This window comes from Macaca fascicularis, chromosome 5, assembly GCF_037993035.2.
Source record: "Macaca fascicularis isolate 582-1 chromosome 5, T2T-MFA8v1.1".
In the NCBI taxonomy this organism is placed as follows: Eukaryota; Metazoa; Chordata; class Mammalia; order Primates; family Cercopithecidae; genus Macaca; species Macaca fascicularis.
Genome location: NC_088379.1, coordinates 24466948 through 24493629, shown reverse-complemented (window position 1 = coordinate 24493629; position 26682 = coordinate 24466948). Strand labels below are relative to the sequence as shown.

At 40.8% G+C, this 26682-nt stretch overlaps 2 protein-coding genes and 1 long non-coding RNA gene across 20 annotated transcripts in view; 1 reads left to right on the top strand and 2 right to left on the bottom strand.

Moving 5' to 3' along the window:
• The window catches only part of ANAPC4 (anaphase promoting complex subunit 4), a 42110-nt gene extending 40440 nt beyond the window's left edge, over positions 1-1670 (bottom strand). For 5 of the 10 annotated variants that reach the window (XM_074039482.1, XM_005554612.4, XM_005554614.5 and 2 more), the window contains exons 1-2: positions 1537-1670; positions 1325-1463 (exon numbers count right to left, since the gene is read on the bottom strand). Coding sequence is in view for 7 of the 10 variants with exons in the window: in XM_005554612.4 (XP_005554669.1) it covers positions 1325-1453 (129 nt within the window). In the remaining 3 variants the exon portion in view is untranslated. The remainder of the gene's footprint in view (positions 1-1324; positions 1464-1536) is intronic. The other 5 variants (XM_074039481.1, XM_074039484.1, XM_015450219.3 and 2 more) reach the window with 1 other exon arrangement.
• Positions 1671-1700: 30 nt separating this feature from the next.
• On the top strand, positions 1701-26461 carry LOC102134574 (uncharacterized). Of its 2 annotated transcripts, none has more exons than XR_006698157.3 (3): positions 1701-1792; positions 2917-2992; positions 6804-7061. It is a non-coding gene; the product is annotated as an uncharacterized lncRNA (long non-coding RNA). The 2 variants fall into 2 exon arrangements; XR_012434762.1 differs by lacking the exons at positions 1701-1792; positions 6804-7061 and adding exons at positions 1861-1923; positions 26140-26461.
• ZCCHC4 (zinc finger CCHC-type containing 4) overlaps positions 8293-26682 on the bottom strand; it is a 56475-nt gene continuing 38085 nt past the window's right edge. For all 8 annotated transcript variants that reach the window (XR_012434761.1, XM_074039488.1, XM_074039489.1 and 5 more), the window contains 5 exons: positions 16036-16157; positions 15714-15789; positions 13498-13549; positions 12836-12980; positions 8293-9299 (listed from right to left, as the gene is read on the bottom strand). Coding sequence is in view for 7 of the 8 variants with exons in the window: in XM_074039488.1 (XP_073895589.1) it covers positions 9164-9299; positions 12836-12980; positions 13498-13549; positions 15714-15789; positions 16036-16157 (531 nt within the window). In the remaining variant the exon portion in view is untranslated. The remainder of the gene's footprint in view (positions 9300-12835; positions 12981-13497; positions 13550-15713; positions 15790-16035; positions 16158-26682) is intronic.

The following is a 26682-nucleotide window of genomic DNA, read 5'->3' as shown; positions in this document are numbered from 1 at the left end:
TCTTGCTTTGTCATACTTGCAAAACAACAATCCTGGTTAAACCCAACGATGCCTGCACCCACACAGCCAAACAGAACGGAGAGAGACACATACAACCTCATTCAACCAGTGTCTCTCAAATAACAACACCGATCTTGTGTGGCTCGTAACACTGACAGGCAATCCTATTAGGCTTCCTAAGTCCACCTGCCTTGTTAGCTTTTTCATACCTCTTCTTTCTCAAACTTCCAATATATTCTTCTCCATCTTCACCCATAGACAATACCCTTGCTTCTTCCTTCACTGAGAAAATGGATATAATAGTGCCCTCTATCACACCTACCCATCTGATTGCACGGATGTGCCTCCTGTCTACCTTCCCTCCTACTTCTGTGGCTGTATCACCTGCTGCTCTCTAGAGCCACAACAGAGTTTCAAAGCATCCCGGCAGTGGAGGGAGACGAGATTTCATGGAGGGCCCTGAAAAATGAGACATCAATACCCCGGCGACTGGATCATGGCAGATAACATGGTGCTGTAGTCTGCAGGGTGCTACGATTTCCTTATCACCTAGTTTCCAAATTTGACTCTATACAACTCTCACCTGGCCAGATAACTCTCAAGCCAGAGGCGGAAAGATGCACAGGTGAAGGTTTCCTTACAAAATGGCTGGCAGGTAGTAACTCTCAGCAGAAAGTTGGGTACAACTGGCTTATACTCGATGAAATTTAATGTGAACAAGACATGGTGATAACATTCATGCACGTTCTCTCTGGAATCCAATGCATCCCTTCCTTGTCCAATTTAAAGGTATTTTTAGTGGTGGTTATCCAACCCGTAGTATAAAACGTGGACAAGAGAAGCCAGATTCTTAAATATATCCTCTGTGGCAGCTACATGCATGCACTTCTGCAGCTGAAGTTTGATAATAACTCTTCCTTCTGCCATTAAAACTGTAAGCAAACTTAGGGCAGGGTCCCTGGATCTACCACTATGTCTAGCTCATGAGTGGCACATCGTGCGCTTTTTTAAAAGTTCATTTAATTAATAAACCAATGACTGAAGACGACTTGGGGAAGCAGGATTGCGTGACGGTGTTAAGCTGTGTGAAAAATGTTACTTTAGCCATGAAAGTACCGAAAATAGCACAGACATCACCTTTCGCATACATACTTAAAGTTTGCTGCCGTCCTGGGAGGCAAGGGTAGCAGGTGGCCCACCATGTCTGCAGAAGGGGAAACTGAGACTACGGCCGCCTATGGCCCGAAAGAACAGGCTCGGGCTCGGTGTTCTTGGGACCCCGGGAGCAGACCCAGCACACGCGGGCTCCCGCCGGCTCACTCACCTCGCCCGCTGTGTTGGCCAAAGCAATGAGATCCCGCTTGGGCGACCAGACCAGGAAAATAATCTCCTGCGGGAGCTGCTTCTCTCCCACCACCCGGAAGGACGGGAAACAGGTCGGAAAACGCAACATGGGGACGGCCCTGCAACGACACCCCAGTAAGAGGCCGGCAGAAGCTCCCGGCCCTCCACGAGGAGCCCCGACCGCGGCTGTACCTGCAAGAGTCCCCACCGGTGACTAACACAGCCCCAGCGACCTCACCCCTCCCTCTGCCGGCCGCGCGCCACAGCTTCCAGACCGCCCCGCCTCGCCGCTGTCGCGCGCTCCAGGCACTTCCGGCGTCGAGACTGCCTCGCGAGAGGAGGAGGCGGGGCGGGGCGCGCCCCGGGCTTGGCGGGGCTGAGAGCCAGACCCGGCGGACGGGGACCGGGCGCCGTGGGCGAGGCAGGGAGCAGCGAGGGGCGGAGCGAGGTGGGGATAGGATGGGGCCCGTGGGCGGGGCAGGGAGCAGCGAGGGGCGGAGCGAGGGAGGGTGGGGCACGTGGGCGGGGCAGGGAAGCCCGAGTGCCGCGGAGAGGGAGGGAGCGGAGCCCCAGACCCAGGTGCGGGTGGGATCGCTGGGCGCGGGGACCCAGAAGGGCCCGAGAAGGGCGGGGCGGGCCCCTGCGGCCGCACGCGGGGCTTTTGGGAACGCGTTTGTGCACGTGTGTGGGCATGCTTGCATAGGTTTCCCGTTTTCCCGGAAATTCGCTGCTGTGGACGACGGGACGTTAGGGGTTTATGGGGTAGGCTTCAGCAACAACGGGGAGATGATAAAGAATATGAACTTTAGGTCCTGATCAGCTGGAGCCTCCTCTGACAGTTACTAAGCAAGTAGTTCTCATGTCATTCCTGGTGGGTCAGTATAGAATTTTAAAAGTCCCCCTCTCCAAGCAGCACCCCAAACCAGTTAGAAGAAAATTAACCCTGGATGGGCCCAGTATTTACTAAAACTCTTCGGGTGATTCCAGTTTGAAGAGAGAAGAGGCGCCTGCCTAAAACCTCCCTAACAGGAAAATAATACTGTGACACCTCATCCCATTTAACCCTCAAAACATATTGATAGTTGCAGACCCATCATAACGAAGAGAGTGTAGGCTCATACACGATTTCTTCTTGGCATTTACTATGTGGGGGAACTGAGGCTACACGAATGCATGGGACAGGAACTCTGCCCAGAGGCTCACGGGTCAGCCTGGCAGACTTGTACATCAGAATTCATCTGATGTTGCTTTATGTAGGACACATTTAAATGAGTCAACATGTTCACAGTTCCCACAGCTATGACCTCCCTAAGAGAATGTGACAGTGTCATCCTAGGGTTCTTAAACCCTCTGGTAGAAAGTCTACTTTTCACTACCTTTGACTTGTTCAAAGAAGAAAGAGACCGCAGGACCTTTAACTTTGAACAGGCCCCATCTTCTAGACCTTTGTCTGGATCTAGCCCCTGGGAAGTAGATGACGGAGGGAGACTAATTCATTCACCATCAAGTAACTATTTTGTGCCAAGTACTGTTCTTAGCCTTTGACTTTATACCTACCCTGTTTCCTTTCAGGGGCTTTGCAACCCTTGCCTTTGCCGCAGACAACTTAGCATGTGCCCCCAACTCTTCCAGAATCAACATTTCTAAGGTAAAAATGCATCTGCCTTTGTTTTTCACAAAACGCATTTTCAGGTGTTAATGTTTTGGGGCGGTTATAATGGATCACCTGGTGGGGGTCCAGTATCTATGCACTTGATATTCTAATGGAAATTGAGTGTCCATTTTCCTGGAATTTACCTGAATACAAACACCCACACAGCACGTGAAAATGACTGTTCCCAGAGGCATAAACACCGTACTGCAAAGGACTGAGTATAACCACCTGCACATTAAGTCTTCACGGAATATGAATTTCCTAAGCCTTACAGCAAAGGAAACAGCATAGCTGTGGAGTTCCAGGTGTGGGCAGGAAACAGCAGAGTTTGATGCTGCTATAGACCAGGGGTGTCCAATCTTTTGTCTTCCCACATTAGAGGAATTGTCTTGGGCCACACATAAAATACATTAACACTAATGACAGCTGATGAGCTAAAAAAAAAAAACACAAAAAAACTCATGTTTTAGGAAAGTTTATGAATTTGTGTTGGGCTGCATTCAAAGCCCTCCTGTGCCGCAGGCTGCGAGTTAGACAAGTTTGCTATAGACCCTCAGGTGTGTTGGTAGGCAGTAGGGGGCAGGAATTGTTCTTGGAAATGATCCAAAGTAGCCGTAAGGCAAGAAATATTAACACATCGTGTTTCCAGACTTTTCTTCTTCCCACTGCCCCATAAAGATTTTAGCTTTACCTCCTCTGTTTTTTTTGCCTCCCCCATCCTTAGGAAAATACTGCTTTGTCAAACTGGCTCATTTGTGCATTGGTGACACAGAATAAAGAGAAAAAGGGAAGAAGGCTCAGGGATCAGGCATCAGTGCTTTTTAAGGAGGCAAGGGCAGGAGAAATAAATATTTGCTTAAGTATGTTCATTATGAGGTTATTTACGAAAGTGAAAAAATGCAAACCACCTAGATGTCCCATCATAGATTTTTGAAAAATGTATCTATCCCGAAGAATACTATGCAGACATAAATCGATGTTCACAATATACTTATGAAAAAGCATGGGACATAAAACAGTATGTAATTAAAATTCCATTTTCTTGAGGGAAATTTGTGCATGTGTCTGTAAACCTACTTATGCAAGAACCTATCTTTGGAAGAGTAGACAGGGAAGTTATAAGAGGGGTTACCTCTGGGTGGTAGGATTAGAGATGCTTCTATTTTTCCTTGATTTACCTGGCTCATGTATTAACTGTAAAGTTAACAGGCAGCAACCTTTGTTTTCCTATTTTTGTTTGTTTGTTTGAGACGGACTCTTGCTCTTGTCGCCCAGGCTGGAGTGCAATGGCGTGATCTCGGCTCACTGCAGCCTCTGCCTCCCAGGTTCAAGCGATTCTCCTGCCCCGAGTGGCTGGGATTACAGGCACCCGCCACCATGCCCAGCTAATTTTTTTGTATTTATAGTAGAGACACGGGTTTCACCATGTTGGCCAGGCTGGTCTCGAACTACTGACCTCAGGTGATCCACTCCCCCGGACCCCCCTTAGCCTCCCAAAGTGCTGGGATTACAGGCGTGAGCCACCGCACCTGGCCTGTCTTCTTTAAGCATGTGGAATGTTTGGGGTGACTTCCTCTAGTGTTCTCCCACTCCTCCTCTCCACACTTGCAGATGAAGAAAGTGGCCCATCTATTCAGGCCTACCATCTTAGAGGTCACCAGGTTTCACCTCTTCTAGTATCCAGTGGTATCAAGCAGCTAAACCAGGGATCTTGTAACTAACTGTCCCGCCAAAGACAATTGAGATAAAACTCAGCCTCTCAGAGATCTTGTTGCTCAGTGTTGGTGCTATTTGCCTCATCTTGCTGAGTTAACATTTATACTATTGCCTGAAATCAAATAGCAGAGATCTTATCTTTACTTTATTGCAATGACCTTCTTAGCTGACCCTCAAGTAATTTCAACCCAGGTCCTCATGGTCCAATTAAAATCACATCAAATAAGTAAAACTGGATTTTCCTTTAGATTTTCTGGAAGCTGTCCTACCTAGACAGCTCGAAGTGTACCTGCTTCTTACATAGCATAGTTAGGGTGCGAGGCATAAAGCAGGATATTAAATGGCATTTCCATTCACTCAGTTGTATTTATGAGCACCTACTACCTAGAGGGGGAAGATATGTGTTAGCTTGGCTGCCTGCTTCCCATTAACTGAGGTCACAGGTGATGCGGCTGGTAATCTCTATCACTGTAGAAGAGGCACAGTTCTCGTGCCTAGTAAGCAAACACAGTGATGTCCACAGGCACTGCCATCAATGAGCTTCTAATCTGTACAGGGCTAAACAAGTATGTAAAGTCATTCTTATACAGGGCATGATTTAAGTACCATAAAAGAAGCATAAAAACAACACACAAGCATACACATTTTTATTTCTCTGGCAACAGATGTACTACTCCAGTGGAGAGACCAACAGGGACACTGTGAAGGCAGTGGGAGCAGACCAGGACCCTTTGTAGGTTGTGATTTTATATTTCAAGATTAGTCAAACTTCTCCCAGATGCCTAGTATTTTGCAGTTTACTTTGAAGGGGCCTTGCAGATAAGGCTACTCATCTTCGCACAGCATATCCCCACGTTTAAAACTTCAGTGTTAGGGTGGTCCTCATATTGACTCTAAGTCCCTCCTAATATAAATCTGTTTTCTTTTTCAGTACCTAGAAGAAGCATATTAGAGTGGGTCCAGTCCGTATTTCAGGCATGCCTACCACTTCAAAGACTCTAGAAAATTCCATTCTTACATCAAATTTTTTTTTTTTTTTTTTTGAGACGGAGTCTCGCTCTGTCGCCCAGACTGGAGTGCAGTGGCGCGATCTCGGCTCACTGCAAGCTCCGCCTCCCGGGTTCACGCCATTCTCCTGCCTCAGCCTCCGGAGTAGCTGGGACTACAGGCGCCCGCCACCACGCCCGGCTAATTTCTTTTTGTATTTTTAGTAGAGACGGGGTTTCACTGTGTTAGCCAGGATGGTCTCGATCTCCTGACCTCGTGATCCGCCCGCCTCGGCCTCCCAAAGTGCTGGGATTACAGGCTTGAGCCACCGCGCCCGGCCCATCAAATTTTTATTGAGCACCAACAAGGCACAAGATGCACAAGAGCAGATGAAATGGGTGCTGACATTAAGAGACCTAAATCTTTGAGGGAAATAAAATCTGTAAAAATAATCACAGAATAATATGTGAAAGGCTTTAAATGTAGTATAGAACGCCAAGGTGCCAAAGAAGGTTTCAGTATCAGGGACTCGTGGAAGATTCCCAAATGAGAACGGACTGGTCACATGGAGGGACATATTCCAAGCAGAAAGAACAGTATCAGATGAAAAGAATGGGGCATATGGAGTAATAAACTAGTCTAGGTACTGGACTAATGTAGGAAAAAAATATGAAATCGGGCCTACAAAAAGACTTTGTATCTGATTAAATTTCATAATACAAGAAGAAGAATGAAATTTAGCTGTAATTATTTATTAAAAGTGTCCTTTTAAAAAGCTTAGAAAATGTTATCTGTCAAATGTCAGGGATTTTCTTCTATTGCTATTTTGAGAAGGTATCTTAATGTTCAGATGTTCAGATCTCTATTAAGAATAAATGACCTCATCCCGCTTCACATTCTACCTCCCAGAGACACATTTTTACAGCCTACTAATTAGTTTATTCTCTGAAAAAGGAATAGAGATTAAGTCCTTAAAATTAGTATTAACTGAATGTAAGTGTAAAATCACCAGATTTCCTATTTTTAACTTTCTAAGACAGTAATAAAGTTTTAAAGTACACTATTCCTGGCTGAGTGCAGTGGCTCACGTCTGTAATCTCAGGACTTTGGGAGGCCAAGACGGGCAGATCACCTGAGATGAGGAATTCGAGACTCGCCTGACCAACATGGAGAAACCCAGTCTCTACAATAATACAAAAATTAGCCAGGTGTGGTGGTGGGCACCTGTAATCCCAGCTACTCAGGAGGCTGAGGCACGAAAATCGCTTGAACCCGGGAGGCAGAGGTTGCAGTGAGCCAAGATCCCACCATTGCATTCCAGCCTGTCTGACAGAGCAAGACTCTGTCTCAAAATAAATAAGTAAGTACATTATTCCTGATTATAACTATTTCCTCAATTCTAAGATGTGTCTTTTTTATTTGCATTTGAGTATTTCTGAAATCAGATAATCTAAAAATTAATTAATGAAGTATTATTTCTCTTCTCCCCCGAAAAGCTATGATAAAATCAATGGTGTATTTTACAACTGATGGTATCTTAAAATTAAGGAAATATAGTGATGAGAATAACTTTGGCCTTCAGAACTCAATTTTTCAGTAGTCACAGTCCCTCAGGTGTCTTAGTTTCAGAGATTTCAATAGATTTTATCATGGAATGGTGAACACCATAAAATCAGGCAATGTCCCTATCCTTGCTTGAATCAGAGAGGGGAACTCTCACAATGGTTTTACAAAGTTCATATCTCACCCAGTCACCTCCAAATGTGCCCCTCCTATCATAGCACTCCATGTAACAAAGGGGAGAAGAGCAGCTTTCTGATGCTTATGAAGTCCAGGGGTATAACTCATCTTTTGATGTCAACTGAGGTATACCACTGCCACACGGATCTGGGCCACACTTGAGTATTCTACACCAGGCATCAGTCCTAACTTACCTGGAATTTAAATACCAGGTAGAGTGCAGTTCCTCTACCCTTCCTTACAGGGCTCTGGCTAACCCCAAACAAAGATGCCTTCAAATCTGCTTTATAGCAGTTGTTTGGAAACAAGAGAAAAGTCATTATGCAAATATAAGTCATTCAAAACAATTCAGTCTTAAGGAGATAATAACTAGCAGAGAAATGGGGAGATGAACTGTTCTGGGAGTTCAAATTACTGCAGTTAAGTGCTTTGTTTTCGGGCCAAAAGATAATCACCATTAGACCCCAGTAACAATCTTTATTGTTAACATAACTCACCAATGACAGAGGAGAACTGAGAGCCAAGCACTTGGGTCTCATTTAAAATTTAATCACAAAACAAACCTCAGGTATAGCTGATATTCTCCCCATTATAATAATGAAGAAACCAGGGCTTTTAGAGAGAGAGTGGCCTGGCCAAGATCATACAGCCAGGAAACGTTAAGGGTAGGAATGAGGAGTTTAATTACTAAACTCTCCTGACTTCTGCTCCGAACTACTTTTACAAAGAGAGAAACTGACTGCATAGGTTAAAAGACACTGGAATGACAGAGCAAGTCTTAGTTCTAAACATCTCACTCATTCAACAAGCATTTAAGTGATTCTAGACCATCAAAAGACAACTGCAAAAAGTACATGGAAAATAAATATTTAATAATAATGTAATTAAAATTACAATCTCTATATCTATACAGTGCCTTTGTAAAAACTCTTTCCATCATCTTCAAATTCAGTCTAAAAATAATTGTACACTGTACTTTTCAAGTGGGGTTTAAACTATTGTTTCATATTTAACATAAAATATTTTCCTATTTAAATGAACATACTTTTATGTTCAAGGTAGACAAACTTCATAGGTTTTCACTTTCGTTTTCTTCTGACATCTTCTGCAAAAGAATGCTGTCTGCATTTTCTAGATTAAAGAGGCTAGAATAATGTGACACGAGCTGGGTGAGGTGGCTCATGCCTGTAATCCCAGCACTTTGGGAGGCCAAGGCAGGCAGATCCCTTGAGGCCAGGAGTTCGAGATCAGCCTGGCCAACATGGTGAAACCCCGTCTCTACTAAACATACAAAAATTAGCCAGTCATGGTGGCATGTGCCTGTGATCCCAGCTACTCAGGAGACTAAGGCAGGAGAATCGCTTGAACCCGGGAGGCAGAGGTTGCAGTGAGCTGAGGTCATGCCATTGCACTCTAGCCTGGGAGACAGAGCAAGACTCCGTTTCAAAAAAAATAAAAATAGAATAATGCGACTGGGAGAGACTTAAAATGAGGAAAAATGAATGCTGAAAGAACTAGTAAACCGGCTGGAGATGGAACAACTCCCAGTCTCCAGAGAGGCAGATAAGGGACTGTAAGCCAGCAAATGCCACCTGCCTGTTATCTAGCTCAGAAAGGTGCATACCTCTGGAAGCGGCTGAATTTAAGTCCAGTGTGGCACTTTCAGAAAATGGCATCAAAGGTTGGACCATAAATCTTTCTTATTCTCAAGTCACTGGACATTTAAGAGCCAAGATATTGATGGGCTCTTTCCCTCCTTTTCTTTCTCCTTGTAGCAGATGTATGATTCATGGATTGTCCTTTCGTGGTCTCCATTTTCATCTTATTACTTTTTCTTTGCTTCTGCTTTCCGACAGCTCTGGAAAACAAGGTGCTAAATTATTTCACAGAATGAGCACAGTGAATTATGTAATTATGTTGAAGTTTAATTAACTAGCTAACCAAATAAGAAAATAGAAGAAGGGAAAGAATCTACTGTATTGCAAGCATAAATCCTCAGTCTCTTAACCATAACAACAAGGAAAGAGCCAGAGGCCTGACCAAGCAAAATGCTTGAGAAAAAAAAATTATTTAAAAGATGGTTACTATGGATTTAGAACAAGCTGTCTGGGGCAAACACCACAGAGGTAAATGCAAAGGCAGTGAGATTGGACTTTTTAAATAAGTTTTTTGTACATTTGTACTGCTCAACTCAGCACTTCGATCTCCAAATCCTTGAATGCCGTTTTTTCCGGAGAGGAGCTGATACATGGGGCAGTTAGCAGAGGTAGAAAAATGAAACAGCACAATGGAAAAAACCAACAAGCCTTGAAAGGGCCCATTTCCTAAGTCCTACAGATTTTCCTTTCCTCAGCGGATCTTAAAGTCCTGACAAGTGCCACGCAGAGTATCAGCATTTTGTGGTCCTTATCTTAAAGATTAGCTTCAAAATAAACAAGCTGGAACTCACCCTCTGAAAACACTGAACCACACCAGACAAAACAGATTCTTTGTTTCTGGTGTTCTCCGCACTTACAGGCGACCTGTGGCTAAAAAAATTACTGGCCCATCCATTCACTTTCTCCAAGCTAGCTGAATCATGTCATGACACTCATCACATCGAGAAACAAGGAAGGGGCTAGAGCTACAGCACCGCCAAACCAGGACTCTTCCCCTGATTACCCAGCAATATGAATTGTTAGGTTCACCTCTCATAAGCTTCTCCATAGGAAAAGCTTATTCGTGATCTTGTCAGGAATAAACCTGGGAAAAGAGCTTCATGAACAATGTATCCCCCAATGGGTTCAATTTATGCCTCACTTTTTGTTTACTCAGCATATATGTTACCTGATGAGAATACAAAAATGAATGGGCACAATCTTTGACTTCAAGGAGCTGGGAGACAAGAGATATAAGGGGGAGGATCGTCACCCCCTCTCTATCCCTACTTTTTTAGGTGAAGATATTGAGGCTATGAAATCGATGAACATTCCATGAGGAACTGGCAGAACCAGCTTGATTCCAGGACCTGTGCTGTACTATATACTCTAAATTATTTATATATATGCAAACTGCTAACCATATAATAATCACTCAATAAATATTAGCCATTATTAGTTCCACATGACTATTCCACAGAATTTTGCTTGACAACCTTAAATTTTTTCATATTTAAATTTTGCACTGTGGACTAGGGATACCTTATCAGTTCAAAATAGAACAGTTTACAGAAGTAGTAGGATTGAAAACTTAAACAAAAAAGTTATCTTTATAGTATTATACTGATTAGTGCATACTATATAAATCTATTTCCCCACTTTTTTGAAGTAGGATACTTTCTTGATAAGTGATGATTTAGCAAACTTAATGAAATACAGCATAATCTCTAATGGCAAAGTCAGTGAAGCCATGTGTGCCTGTACACAAAATTTAAGTTTCTCTTTGGCTCATCCACTTATAAGCAGGACTAAAAATGAATGAAATTTCACTAGGGGATATGGTAAACAAAAACAGGAGGAAAATATTTGAAAATATTCATTTGTAATATGAATATACAAAACTTTCCAGAGATAAAGTCTTTGAATGGTGATGAACTGACTATAAGTCAGTTTTATTTTTTCTTAAAATTAAATTGACCTAGTATTTGTCCTTTAAATTATAGATATTTATGTAACTGATAAAATGAGCTTTAACCACAAGAGGGAGCCAGCATCATTCCAGTTAGCAACTAAAGAAAAATTAACACCAAGGAAAAACAAATTAATATAAGACAGCTGTAAAAAGCCTGAGATGGAAAGACCTTTTATGTCATGTATGCTAAAAAGGTTGTTATTTTTCACTATTGTAAATAAAAAAATAATTTTGCTTTGTCAATTTCAAAATAATTTTTTTTTAAAGCAGTAACTATTAATAGGAGTTTAGGTGTCTTCTCTGAGGAAAAAAGTAATATTATTTAAGAATTATCAGGCATCCACATCTCAAAGGATTTGCTCTTGGAATTAAACTTGATAAGATCTAGTACTGAAAGATACTAGATGATTTCCCCTAATGAAATAGTATATTACTGCCAAATAGACTATATTTAGGAAGCAATGAAGGGCCTACAATAGAGTATCAAAATGCAAATTCAGTTTCCATGTAAGTTCACAGAATTAAAGGCTGAGCATGTTACTGACTACCACCCAGCATCACACTGACAATGGTACAGCAATCCCAGACCAATATGATTATGAGGTTGTATTCAATTTCTGAAGGTTTATTCTAAGGGAAATATTTTATAAGATGCTTCAGTAAGCTTCTTTAATTAAGTTTTTAAAACTTTACTTTATCCTGGATTACTCAGTGGAAATAATTATTTAAAGTAGAGTAAATGTAGGAACGAGGCAGTTGTAATGGTAGCCAGAATTCAAGTGGTTGGACCACAATGGAAAAAAAAAATTTCACTGACCACAAATAAATAAAAGAATTGTAATATTATCATAAATAATTACCAAAGTATCAGATATTTCTAATAAGAATCCATTTTTCTTTAATTACAAGTCATAGTCATATGGTAGCCCAATCTGAAATTTCATATGTCACATAATGTCAAATTTAGCTATCTGGTAATCTCCAATTAATAACTGTGTGACATTAGTTTTCTTAGCAATAAAGCAAGAGCACTTAATCGCTATCATCCCTTTTAGTTAGGAAAAAAGTATAATCATTCAAATTAGCCCTGTTAAAATAGCAGTGTTTTTCTTTTTTTGTTTTGTCTTGTTTTATTTTGGGGATAACTATTCCAGAAGCAATGCCTTTTCTAAATATGCTATTGTCATTGCTCTCCCTTTACTCTGAGTTGTAATCGATAACTGTAACCAAATATTGGTAAGAGATGTGAAAATAATCACAGGAAAAAAAGTAATAAAAATTTCAAATATTTAAGTATTAAGCATGTCTAAATATTTTTCTTAAAATCTGATATAAAGAAATAGCTCTCTTACAATTTGCCTACTGTAGAATTACTTGATATTCAATCTGAAATGGCTTCTCCAGCCTTTCCTGCCATCGTGTGTCTAGATCTGATCTGTTCCTCAAAGCCTGACTTAAATATCATGTCCTTCAATAAAGCATGAACTGTCAAGCCCTGTAACTTTACACATGAGATGTAAAGCTAAGGAGAGGCAAAGTTAACCACTTTCTACCTCATATTTTGGTTATTTTCATGTCTAAGCTATAGAACTGTAAGCTCTTTGAAAGCAAGCTCTTTGAATCATCTTTCTCTCCTCTCTCCATCCATCTATGCAACCAGTACATAATAGTGAAAGTGACAATTAACTTGGCACTTTAAGATCCTCCAAATGTTGCATGCTTTTATGGATTACCCTGTATAAAACACAGATGGAATACATTTTTCTAGTTAAGTATTCGACTGACTTGTTAGCTCTTTTAGATGTAGCAATGTTAGGACAAGTACTGCGTTTATGATCCAATTCACCACAAATAAAGCAGCCATCTTTGGGGCCCTCGCAAGAGTGATCTGGAACAGCACAGTGATTGCAAATGCTACAGTGGATCCAGGCTGTAAAATAAAAATTAAGTTTTAAAAGAAGTTCATGTAACGTAATTTTTCATCTTATTAACTTTTAAGGTAGGATATACGAACAGTGTTTACTTGAAATATTGTGGCTAGTTTGCACAGCTAGTTTTAGTTTGGCTAAACAGACCAGGGAGAAGAGGTTAGAATTCCACATAAACTAGCTAACTTCTATCTGTTACATGCAACAAATTCAGCCCTTCTCCAGTAAGTTATGAGCTGACAGCTACTGTCACAATGGAGGCTGGCTGAGTGACACAATGCCTTATTAAAATAAGTCAAACCAAATGCCACACTGAAACAGGTGAGCAATCATCTCTCCTGCAAGGCAGAACAAGGCAGAACATACATGTTGATAACTATAAAATTAAAAAGCAAATAAATTACAAGTCTCTACCCTGATTAGTTTTTCCTTTATAAATCCAATGAAAAATCCTATTTAGATGGAGAAAAACTCTAAAATGTGTTCATAGGATCTCAAACATTAAGTCTCAATACTTACAAGGCTTTACACACTTTTTACAGAGAAAGCAATGGTTCCATTTCCTGCCATCCTATCAAAAAAAGAAAATTTTTTAATTTTATTTAATTTGTTATTAAAAATCAAGTTCTACAATTAAAAATTAAAATGTCTTATTAAAATCTGTGTAAATTATTCATTACTTATTTCTGCCTTTTCTGGGCTTCACAATTAAATACTTTGATTTTAATTTATGCATTTCTCCACTCAACTCAAATGCCTCCTTGATGGGCCTCAATTTCCTTAACTGTAAAACTAGGAGATTTATCTAAATGATCTTGAAAATCCACTCCAGTTCAAGCAACCCAATCTGCACAAAGAAGGACTCAAATGAAAATTTCAAGAGAATTAATGATTCATAATTTTATGTGTCTATACTGCATAATCCTTAATGAAATTCATATTTGAGAACTTTACATAATTTAGAAAGATAGATTATAGGTTACTGTTTGATTAATTTTAAAACTATGAAATAAAAATATCTAGGAAGGTGCATAAAATATATCCAATTTAATGAGTATTGTAAAGCAAACACGGATAAAACCCACGAGGTCAAGAAAGAATACCACCAGCCCTCTGGAAACTGTCCCGTGCCCCTACTCAGTCACAGCATTCCTCCCGTCCCCTCCAAATGACACCTCTTTAAATTGTGTGATTGTCATTTCCTAGCTCTTGCTTCCTTTTACTACCTTTGTGTGCATCTCTAAATAATAAGTTTGTTTCCCTCCACTTTAAACTATACAATCTGGGCATAATTTTTTTTAAATGAAGAATACACAGCATGTCTCAACTAATAAAAACTAAATATAAACAATCAGATGTATTAACATTGTTAAAAACAAGTATAACCAGTAATACCATTCTATAATCATGAAAAATGTACTTTCTAATGTTTATATAAATGCAGCCTCTTCTTTAGAGAATAATTTGTGCTTATGAGCCAAACTAAACTTCACATGCCCTTTCTGACCAGATTTAGTTAAAATAAACAAAACAACTTAAGGGTCACCCTGCCTTCCTAAAAAATTAGGGGGTTTATTTATAATTGCCAAAACTTGGAAACAACCAAGATATCCGTCAGTAGGTGAATGAGTAAACAAGTTGTGGTATATCAAAGGAATAGCATTCAGAGCTAACAAAAAATGAGCGATCAAACCATGAAAAGACATGAAGGAACCTTTCATGCCTATTACTAAGTGAAAGAAGCCAATCTGAAAGGCTATATACTATATAATTCCAACTGTGTGACATTCTGGAAAAGGAAAAACTACAGAGACAGTAAAAAGATAGTGGTAGCCAGAGACACCCTTCAGGAAGAAGGATGAATAGATAGAACACAAAAGATTTTTAGTGAAAACAGTGAAACCACTCTGTATGACACTGTAATGGTGAAAACATGTCATACATTTTTCAAACCCATAGAATGTAAAACACCAAGAGTGAACCTAATGTCAACTCTAGGCTCGGGGTGTTAATGATGTGTCAATGCAGGTCCATCACTTGTAACAAACGCACCCCTCTGGCGGAAGATGCTGACAGTTGGGGAGAATGTGCATGTGTCAGGACAGGGGACATATGGGGAATCTCTGTACCTTCTGCTCGATTTTGTTGTGAACCTAAAACTCCTCTAAAGAACCAAGTGTATTAAGACAAAATAATACCTAAATAAATAAATAGGAGGTATGTCCCTTTGCAGTCCTTCATCTGTAAAAAATCAAGGAGTAACTGTACCTAATAAGGCTGTTGTGAGGATTAAATGAGTTCATCCATGCGAAGCTCTTAGGAAAGTGTCTGGCATATTAAAAGTGCACAGTACATGTTATTAATTATTTCGCCAGAATGATGATGGTACCTAATAGGTCAGTGCCTTATTTGAAACACCATAATTTTTCCCTCAACATACACATAATTGAGCATGCATTTAATGCCTTATTTGAAACACTGATAATTTTAGTAGTCCCAAGTACCATTTGAAGATGAATTCAAATGACTGTTGGTGATGATGAAGGCAGTTAAGTATTTTTAAAAGCTGTTGTACTCTATAATTTAAAATATTGTATTACAGCATAATTAATAAATGATAATACATATTAATACAAATCGTATTAACAAAATAACATTTAAAAGGTAATAAAACTAGTAAGCTAAAATAAAATGAAAATATTTAAATAAAAATACATTCTATAAGAACACCATACCTTGGATGTGCAAGAATTACAGTGCTCACAGTGTTGATTCTCTAGAGAAACATATCGTTGACACAGAGAGCAAAATCTACAGAGTAAAGGACAGAGAAATCAGCTGCATACATTTATTGAAATTTACAGAGTAGATAAAACTTTACAAAGCACTCATTACAAAAACTGAGTGCAATCTGAATTCAATTCAGTATGAAATTATGGACCTAATTTAAAAGTAATAGAAGAATAACATGATTCAACCTGAAAGCATTTGACTGATAGATATATGTAACTTTATTTTCAGTGACTTGTGTACCTCAAAATTCCACTTTGATCTTACCTGTACCCTTCTTCAGTAGGAAGGATTATTTTGTTGGGCGGAATGTTGGTGAAAATACGCACAGGAGACTGTTTTCGACCTGTCTTTCCGTGTTTATAAAGTGCATGATTATCATAATCTACCTAGAAAGTTAAAAATTAAAGCAGAAAATTTACTCAAATTAGTCAACATTAAGATTCTTTAACCAATAAATGAACAAACTGATGCCAATATATGAATTAAAGTATTTGTCATGCCAAGTGTCAGGTTCCAGTCCAAGCTGAGGACCAAGGGGAGTAGGTGGACCAGTGGTGGGCAGCTGGAATAACACTCAATGATCATAGACAATTTCGACATGGCTTTTACTCTCTCTCTGGGCATAAGCAAGACTGGGCGTAAGCCGTGGGTGCAAGCCGACCTGGGTGAAGGCCGTATGTACAGCATTCGCAGGTAATTATACCTTTTACAGACAACAATGGCTCCAAGCCAAGCACGAGCACATGTGTGTGATCACCTAAAGAGCCTCACATGGCATGGTTACATAACGTGTGGAGTTGTGCAACTGCGCTCCAAACCTGCTAAGTCACGCTGTGCCAGAAAGCCACCTCAGCCTACTCCTGACTAAAGCGCAGCCATCTCTCTTACACTCCACCCCCTAGGCCAAGGGTGTCCTCTGGGCAGGGACACATGCCCATAGGGTGGAGCCCTGAATTCATAACACACAATACCACAGAAAGCAACAGCTCCAGGTTATGGCAGGCAACCACCTCATGGTGACATCACCCCAATGTTGCTTTATACATTAAGCCGGGTTTTTATTCCCCTACCTTTAAAGGCATTGGGGCAGGCAACAACAGATTACCTTTTGTCCCCATACTTGGTAGTAGGAGGTCATCCTTCCTCCTATAGGGTCTTGCCACATGGCCTGGCCCCACAGGGGCTGGTGACCAACTAGTCACCTTTGTAACTTCTAGGTAGTTAACCACAAGGTTAACCCTTGATAGACCACCCAGGTATTAGTACAGATTACCATAGGTGTCACCTCCTTGGTGATCACCATCCACAGTGCTCTACGTTCAGCCCATTGGCTACTTTGCCATGCCCGGTTGCAAACCATATAGTATCAGTACTAGGTTGGACTGCAACAGCAGTCCAGGCAGCAGTAGCACCTTGGCTAGACCCATCTGTGTATCATGCCCCTCATCAGGAATGGGGGGATGCCCTTCCTTAAATAGCAATGGCTCAAGGTGTAGGGTTGCGTCAGGCTATGCCTTAGGCCCCATGGCCTTATCTTGCATTAGGATGACAGGTCCCAAGACATCTTGCAACTCAGATGCTAAGGGACTTGTACTCAGCATACTCTGCTGCTCCAAGTAGGTGCCCCACAGTGGATGTCTGCGCTGTCTCAGTTTGGGAGGTTGTTATCCACGAACACACCCATCACACTATCAGGCAAGTCATACACACAATGTCTGTCGCCTGTCCTGCCATGCTGTCATGAATCTGAAGGGCAGCATATGAGTTACGAACTGCTTCTTTATCAATCAACAACGGGGCTCAGCTCCCTTCCACAGCTGGGACCAAAAGCCCATCGGTGTTCTCAAGTGCTCCATGCACTGATATTGGCCCCAACCAAAACTATCTGTGGTCACGTGTACATCCAGCTCAAATGGGCGCCCCTGTCAACTATCTATAGGGCTTATGCCTGCTAAATGGCCCACTTGGCTGCCAGGAAGGCGGTCTCAGCCGTACCATCTTAATTCTAGGCAAGGGGAGTGTTGCTGCTTCTAAATCTGCAAGAGAATCAGAGGTGGGCATAATATCATTAACAAAACCATGGCTAATGGCGGGGCTATGCAAAAAGCCCTGCAGCAACCTGTGTCATCCTCCCATGAAGGCAAACTGTTCCTGGCTCTCTGGAAAACAATGCATTAGCCAACTCCACTATATAGTGATACTATCCCAGTTCCATCTAGTGGTCCATCAAGTCCGTGATAGACAGCACAGCTGCCAAGTCGTGTAAAATATCCAACCCCAGAATGTATCTGCACTGGTGTCTACCAGCACCAGCACTTGCTGTACATTGGTGGGAGACCAGTGGATTACTAATTTCACATGTGGCCTCCTCGGGAGGGGCACCTCAGCCAGTTCCCTCATCAAACAGAAGACTTTACACCCCCACCTGGCCACAACATGGGTTGCCTGCCATAACCTGGAGCTGTTGCTTTCTGTGGTATTGTGTGTCTTTGGGCTGGAGTGCCAGGGTGGCACCAGGTCACGCAGAAACGTTCTTCTCCTGCTTGGGTATTTTCTAGAATTGTTGCTCTGGAAACAGCTGTCTCCACAAAGTTCACTGGGCTGCTTATCAACTTTCTCTTGCTCCACCCTGGCCAAAATCAAATCTATCCACACCTGTGAGCATGTCACTCACTGGGACGCCCTTTTCTCCCATTGGGGGCACCCCTGCAGGTGGGGCACCTTTCCCTTCTTTATGGCACGGAACCCTCGATCCCACCAACAGCCTCCTTGGTATCAGACCAGGTGGGGGTCTCTGGCCAAGACAACAGACCCAGGCCTGCATCCAGAGCAGGCCCAAATTCCTTTTCCAAGCTCTGTAGCCAGGCCTCCAGGCGCCCTGCGTGTGCCTGGAGGTCCCCATTCATGGCAGCTTCTAACTCTTTTTCTGAGTTGTGTAGCCAGGCCTCCAGATGCCCCATCTGTACCTGGAGGGCCCTTACCTCTACTGCATCCCTCAGGGACTGGGTGTGTACTTCTCGTAGCACAGTCAAAAATGCCCATCCAACTCTGCTGGCAAAAGCTCATTCCTCCTCAGTGCTCTGCATTTCTAGCTGCTTCAGTGCCTTCTCCATGCTCGCAGGGGACCCATCTACCGCTGCCCAGGTTTCCACTGGAGCCCATTCAAGCAGTACAGCTGACACCGGGCACCACAACCCATGTTGTGGCCACATGGCTGACCCAGAATCACCAGGGAATGAAGGCTCACTCTCCCCAGTATCCTGTTCGTAATGTCAATTGTCACGCCAAGTGTCAGGTCTCAGGCCAAGCTGAGGACCAAGGGGAGTAGGTAGACCAGTGGCAGGTAACTGGAAAAACACTCGAATTGTAGACAGTTTCAACATGGCTTTACTCTCTCTCTGGGTGCAAGTGAGCCCAGGCATGAGCCAACCCAGGCACAGGCCATATGTACAGCGTTAGCAGGTTAATTATACCTTTTACAGACAATAGTGGCTCCAGGCCAAGCACGAGCTCACATGAGTGATCACCTAATACACCTGCAGTGTGGTTACATAACGTGCAGAGTTGTGCACCTGCGCTCCAAACCCGCTGAGTCATGCTGCACTGGAAAGCTGCCTTGGTCTACTCCTGACTAAAGCACAACCATCTCCCTTATAGTATTTAACAAGAAATTCTTAAGAGCAAGAGTTTACTTACAAACCAACAGCTTCTGTAGCAGTAAAATTTCATTATTAAAAAGATCTGTTATGACAAATTTACATTGTCTAGTATTAAAGGAACAACTCTAAGCTTTTATCTAATACAACAGACTTTATGAGAAAATCTATCATGTATTCAAGAACTTAGCTTTTGGCATTAAAAAATTCAGCCTTTGAAAATGTGTGCTCATTTGGTCAGGGCTTCCCATTTTGTGTGTGAAATTTGCTCTGTGTCATCTTACGTAAGAAGAGGGTACCGGTACTTAAAGTTGCTGTGAAGGTTAAATGAGATAATGTTTGTAAAACACTTGTTCGAGGCCTGGCATAAGGCAGAAAAATGGAGATGAAGACACAGGCTCACAATTATAGTTGTTCTCCCCACAGTGACTATTTCAAATAGGTACCTCTCTCCTCAAGGTCCCTAACTCAACTTTTAGTTTCAGCAGATTATCTTGAAAGCAAATCGAAGTGAATAAGCATGACTTCTATTAGCCTCTTGCTTCAGTCTCCTCCTGCAACCTATTATCCACAAGCATTCTCAATTTGGTTTTAAGACTGCTATGAATCCACCTGGTCATTAAATCCATCTTTCTTTACATCAGTAGCTCTCAAAGTGGTGTCTGGATCAGCAATATCAGTGTCAGCTGGGATCTCATTAGGAATGCAAATTCTCACCTTACCTAGGGCCTAATAAATCAGAAACTTTGGGAGTAGGGCCTGGCAATCTGTGTTTTATCAAGTCCTCCTGGCACACTAAAGTTTAAGAACCACTGCTTTAGATTATCCACGAGAATACCATGAGGTTTTTTTATGAAGTTAGTACAGGTAAGCCTGACATTCAAATAAGTTATGTACTGAATTGTTTCTATTATAAACAAGAATACAAAAGAACTTACAACAAAACTGGCTTGTAAGCTAGCTATTTAATAAGTGAATCACAAAAATGTAAGAAATTGAGGGCAAGGGAAAGAGAGGCCTTTAAGGGGAGATTCCTAGGCTTGTTCTCCAGCCCTGTCTAGTTTAAGGCTAAGCTTCAGCAGTGGGAAAAACTAAGTACACTGTAGCACAGGATGAGGAGACCCAAGGGACAGTGTGGAAAAGCCCTTAAGGGTTTCTGGCTGTCTATGGTGAGTCTGCAGTCCAGCATAAACTGTAAAAGCTGGCACGGACTCACAGTTGGCCTATTTGGAAGTACAGTACCACAACAAGGAAACTTTCAGGTCAGATCACATTTGAAGCCCCGCGTTCAGTCACTACATTTCAAGAGAGACGTTGGTAAAACTAGTTCATTTCTTTGAAAAATAATGGGAATGAACAGAATTTATAGCTTAACAAATTGGGGATGTGTATCCAGGAAAGAGATGACTGGGAGGATCTGATAGCTATTCTATAACTGAAGGGGTGTCATATGGAATAGAAATTGGACTTATCCTTTATTGCTTCAGAGAATAGAACTAGGACCAATGGTTGGAAGTTAATGGGGAGCATATTTTATCTTCATATGAGAAAATTTTCTAACGATTAAAGCTATTAAATAAATTGCATTGCCTTCTAAGGCTGTAGGCCTCTGCTCACTGGAAGCATTCAAGTGAAGCTGGATGACGGCTGGTCATGAATTTAGTGGAGAGGATTATTACGTTGGGAAGTCAGCCTAGGTTACCTCTGTTTCTTTCCAACTTTGAAAATTCTATGAATATATGTTATCTATTAGAGGCTAGGGTACAAAAATAGATTTTACTACAAAATCACCTTAAAATAGTACCGTAAGTCATTTTCTTTTAAAATCATTTAAATTCATAATGTTTCCCCTAATGCACTCCTCTGTGTACTCAATAAATATATGGTACCTTATTAAACCAACAAAGATATTTTGAACATTTATGAGTGTCATAAGAAAAAAATTCTTCCCAAGAGATTCATATGAAGCTTTTCAAATGTTGGAGAATAATATTTTAGAAAGATTTCTAGTACATGGAATATTCTATGTAACATACTAGATAGCAGATGGAAGAGAGGGAAAAAAAAGAACAATTTCTTTATGGTTACCCAAGGAGTCAGAGAATGTATGTGTCAGGAAGGTGGTTGATTGCTTGATTTTGCATAACCTAATTGAGATTATTATTATTTTTAAATGCGGGTTTGTTGTGCTAATTAACTATAAACATATGGTATGTAAAATGCATGCTGCTAGAGTAAATTAATGTACCTCTAACATACATCCATATTTCATAGCTTCAGCCACACAAATAAACCTCCTATGGAAGTGCTGTAAAGCAAACACAATTTTGCAAATTGCCTATCACTAGTAGTAGAGCTGATACACCATTTTCCCATCATTATCCCTGACATTTCACTCACAATGATGATGAGAGGCATTTTCAAATAGAAAATTTCTCTCATGGAACTGATTAATGTGATGAAGTACTGTATAGAAATGAGGGAAAGCACAAAATCTCTGCAATTCCTAATTTTTAATTTTATCTATACGCAAATGTCTTCTGTAACATGAGACTGAAACTAGTTAAATGGAGACCAAGACATCGAAGTCAACATTTATTTTGTGCCTACTATGTTCCAGGTATCAGGTCAGGAAAGAAAGATTAAATAAGACAGAGTACTTGCATTTCCGTAACTCCCTAAGGATTGTCTTCTACTGGATTTCAGCACACACAAAAGGTCCCCAGTACCTTCTTCTGCTCCAGCAACCAGCTTCTACCACAGCAGTAAAGTCTATCGTAATCCCCATATCCCATAACCTCTTATTTAAAAGTAACATGTGAACATCTTATACCCCTTTTTACTTCAAACCCACTACATGTTTTATGTTTATTATAGATTAAATTTTAGGACTTTTGGTAGCCATCTTTTAATTTGCAATAATTTCCAGAAACTGCTGCCAAAATATCTTCATTTCTGACTGTGAAACTAATCTTGAAAAACACAGTGTCCTAACAGGCTGATGTTTAAAAAAGGAAAGCTTTGACAAAAGCAAAGAGCTATACTTTTAACACCCCAGACAAGTGTCCCATATTAAGTACAGACAAGAGAGAACAGAATGTCCCAGGTGGAAAGGAGGTGAGATCATCTAATTCAGACACATTAAATTCAGGACATGAACACCACCACTCCCTAACCCCACCCCCATGGCAGACACCACTAATCACATTACTCTTTGCTACTGAACCTGGTATTCTCAACAAATTCTCCAGAAAATCACTAACAATTTATCAGGCTTAGTACCAAAAGAGAAACTTACCTGCCATCTCTTTTCTAGTTCAATCATTTTATTTTACAGGCAGGGAAACAGAACCTAGAGAGATAAAGTGACTTCTCCCAAGATTAAGTAGCCTCTAAAAGGCAGTGCCAGGACTCAGACTTCTGACTCGAAATCAGAGTCTCCTTTCATCATCACATCCTTCCTTTCTAATCTGTTGTTAATAGAACTCTTGGTTTTCTAGGTCTTGGATGACTGTTTTATTCCGTATTCATCAAGTGTTTGACCACTGAAGAGTCTACATAATTTATGTTTTATGAAGATTTGCAGCATTTCTGCCTTCCTCTTACCTGGGAAGTATTTCCAAAAAAATAGATTTCGTGATTTGGGGATTTTTACTGCATTGTGGTTTGAGGGCTTATAATCATCTCAGGTGATGTCCCCACCGGCAACAACAACAACAAAAAAAAGGCCTAATCAAGGTCTATGGGAAAAGATCTGTGAAGGAGGAGATGGGACTCAAAGTTTTCATTCAATGAAGGCTAATATAAAAGAAAAAAAAGTACCACAAAATGAAGTTAGGCCAGGCATGGTGGCTCACACCTGTAATCCCATCACTTTGGGAGGCTGAGGTGAGAGGATTGCTTGAGCCCAGGAGTTCGAGACCAGCCTGGGCAACATACAGAGACCCCCCCATCTCTATTTAAAAGAATTTTTTTTCCTCATGCCTGTAATCCCAGCACTTTGGGAGGCCGAGGCGGGCAGATCACAAGGTCAGGAGATCAAGACCATCCTGGCTAACATGGTGAAACCCCATCTCTACTAAAAAAAAAAAAAAAAAAAAAAAAAATTAGCCAGGCGTGGTGGCGGGTGCCTGTAGTCCCAGCTACTCGGGAGGCTGAGGCAGAAGAATGGCGAGAACCCGGGAGGCGGAGCTTGCAGTGAGCCGAGATCGTGCCACTGCACTCCAGCCTGGGCGACAGAGCAAGACTCCATCTCAAAAACAAAAAACAACAACAAAAAAAATTTAATGAAGTTAAAGTAACAAAAGAAAAAGAGGAAAGCAAAATGTTCAGAAAGAAGTAATAGGTCTAGAGAAATTTTCAAAAAATAGAAAAATTGTCCAAGAACGTACATCAAATAATGTTTATAAATACATGAGGAGATATGGCAAAATCAGTTTCTCCAACATGAGCATGTAATCACAGTACTGTTCTTCCCTTTAGCAGGAATCAGGAAAAACAAATTTGCTTTGTTTTAGATTTTATTCTCATTTTTCTTTCCAAAGGTTGGCTTTCTTTTTATTGAGAAGATTGCTTTTTAGCCTGTCAGACACATATGACCTAATCAGAACCTTTCTTCATCAATACACTGAAGTATATAATTATTGTCCACACTTGGACCTTGCAACTATTTCTCAAAACCAGAACCCTAATATTTCCAAAAGTTCTGTCCTAGTAACACAGACTGCCTAACAAGTGACAGTTACTCCAAAGTTGCCTCTCTCATCTGCTGTATTCTGGATCTGTCTTCTTTTGCCCTCTCACCATTTCAAACTCTTGTCCATAGTGGGGGAAAAACAAACAAACAAACTCCTCTCTAAATATGGATGCAACAGTTTTCTAAGGGCACGAATTATTAGGTTGGTGCAAAAGTAATTGCGGTTTTTGCCATTTTTTTTTTTTTTTTTTTTAAATGGCAAAATTACTTTTTCACCAACTTATACAATTATGCAGTTTTAATCTCTCAGATGTATCAAAAAAGGACCTGAGGAAGAGTTTTACCCCTACCTTGGGACTATCTGAATGATGACAATGACACTGATGGTGATGACAATGCCGACAGCAAGAACCTAAACTTAATACTTGCTGTGTGTTAAGGACAGGGCTAAGCCTTTCCATGCATTATTTCATAAAATCCTTAAGACCTTAAGAGATAGCTATTATTATTGCCATACTCATTTAACAGGTAAGATAAGCTTCAGCGGGGTTAAGTAAGTGCCAGCACCAGGATTAAAACTCAGATCCTTTTTGACTCTAGGGTTCATGCCTTTTCACTCAATTATCCATTTGACATACACATGGCACCTACTGTGTGCCAAACATTGCACTAGATAATTATCCATTGCCAAAGGCAGTAGTGCTGCTGAAAACTAGGACCTGTTTACACAGTTAATATTTTTAGAATATGTCGGCTATCTCTGCATTGCAAATGTCTATATTAGAAGCATCCCTCAGACAAGAAACAGGAAACCTGATGCCCCAAAAAGGAGTTAAATGAGCTCTGAGAAAACTTACGATATAAATTTTGCCCAAAGCAGAGCTCAAGAAGTCAAGTTTAAAATAGCTTGTGCTACACACTTTTAGAACAAAACCTGTTAATACTACTTAATAGCCATAAAAAAAATCCATTATATTTGATAAAGTAATCTCAGTTTTGGAAATCTATTTTAAGCAAGTTATATAAAACATGAAAAAACTATATGCATAAAAGGTGTTTATAGCAGTGTTATTTATAGTACCTTAAAAGGTAAAAACAACCTATAGTCCAAAAAGTAGGGAATAATAAATAGCCTGCATATGAAATAATTTAGTTATTAAAGCATAAAGATTGGGTAGCTATGTTTAAAAATGTATACTTATAAGACATAGTGAAGAAAGCAGAATTCAAAATTGCCTTCTATGATTACAAACCTGTAAAAAGTACTTTTAAAAAAAGATTAAAAGTGAACACTTTGAAAGTATAGTGTCTGCTGTTTGGGAGGAATCACAGGTAGAGTCTTTTACCCTCATTTTTGGTACCAGTTTCTTTCAGAATTTTAAAATAATTTTCATAATGGTATATACCTTCAAGATTAGAAAGATTAGAACCAAGTGCCAGCTTGCAACAGCAAGTGAAGACATTTACGGCTAAAACTCTGCCTTAATCAGAGGCTAGTCGATTATTCAGAAAACTCAAATAGAAAACTCTTACAAAAAGAGGAAGCAGGCTGGGTGCAATGGCTCATGCCTGTAATCCAGCACTTTAAGAGGCTGAGGCGGGCAGATCACTTGAGGCCATGAGTTCAAGACCAGCCTGGCCAACATGGCAAAACCCTGTCTCTACTAAAAATACAGGGAAAAAAAATTAGGTGGGCATGTTGGCACATGCCTATAGTCCCAGCTACTCAGGAGGCTAAGGCAGAAGAATCACTTGAACCTGGGAGGCAGAGGTTGCAGTGAGACGAGGTTGCACCACTACACTCCAGCCTGGGTGACAGAGTGAGACTCTGTCTCAAAAAAAAAAAAAAAAAAAAAAAGGAAGCAGTACCTGCCTGAAGACCGTACATGGTGATGGCAACAACGGGGTTAACTTCAAACACAAGGGAAAAAATTACAGGAAAGTGGAGTTTAAAGCAGAATGAACTTAAAAGGCCAGGTGGAGCTACTGTGGACACAAGCCTCATTCTCATTTCAGGCATGGGGAAAATTCCACAGGCATCACTGTGAAGGAGGAGGTCTACTCACTCCAGTAGCTTCTTCCCAGAATCAACACATTCACACAGAACCATCTCTGCCTTCTCCGACACTCCTGACATCCCAAGAGTGACGCAGTAAAGTATGCATGGCATTTCACCAACTAGAAAGGTGATTTACTTTTCTCTACCCTCTGAACAGAGGAAACCAACATTCATAATGATGAACCTGGGGGGCTGCAAAATCTCCTAGTGATGATGAAAGATTAAATCAGCTGCTCTAAAACCCAGCACACTGAGAATCACCCAAGGAGCTTGGTGAGATATTTTTTCTTGGGGCTTTGTCCTCTAATTTTGATTTAGTGGGTTTATTTTGGTACTCAATCTGTATTTTCAACATGCACTCTAGGGATTACAGACATTTAGGAACCACTGGACTGAGCTACATATGGTATAATTTTAGTGTTTAATACAGCTCATTGTATTTTAATTTACTAAAATCAATGAATAGTCTTATACCTATTTAAGTAGAATCTCCATTCCCC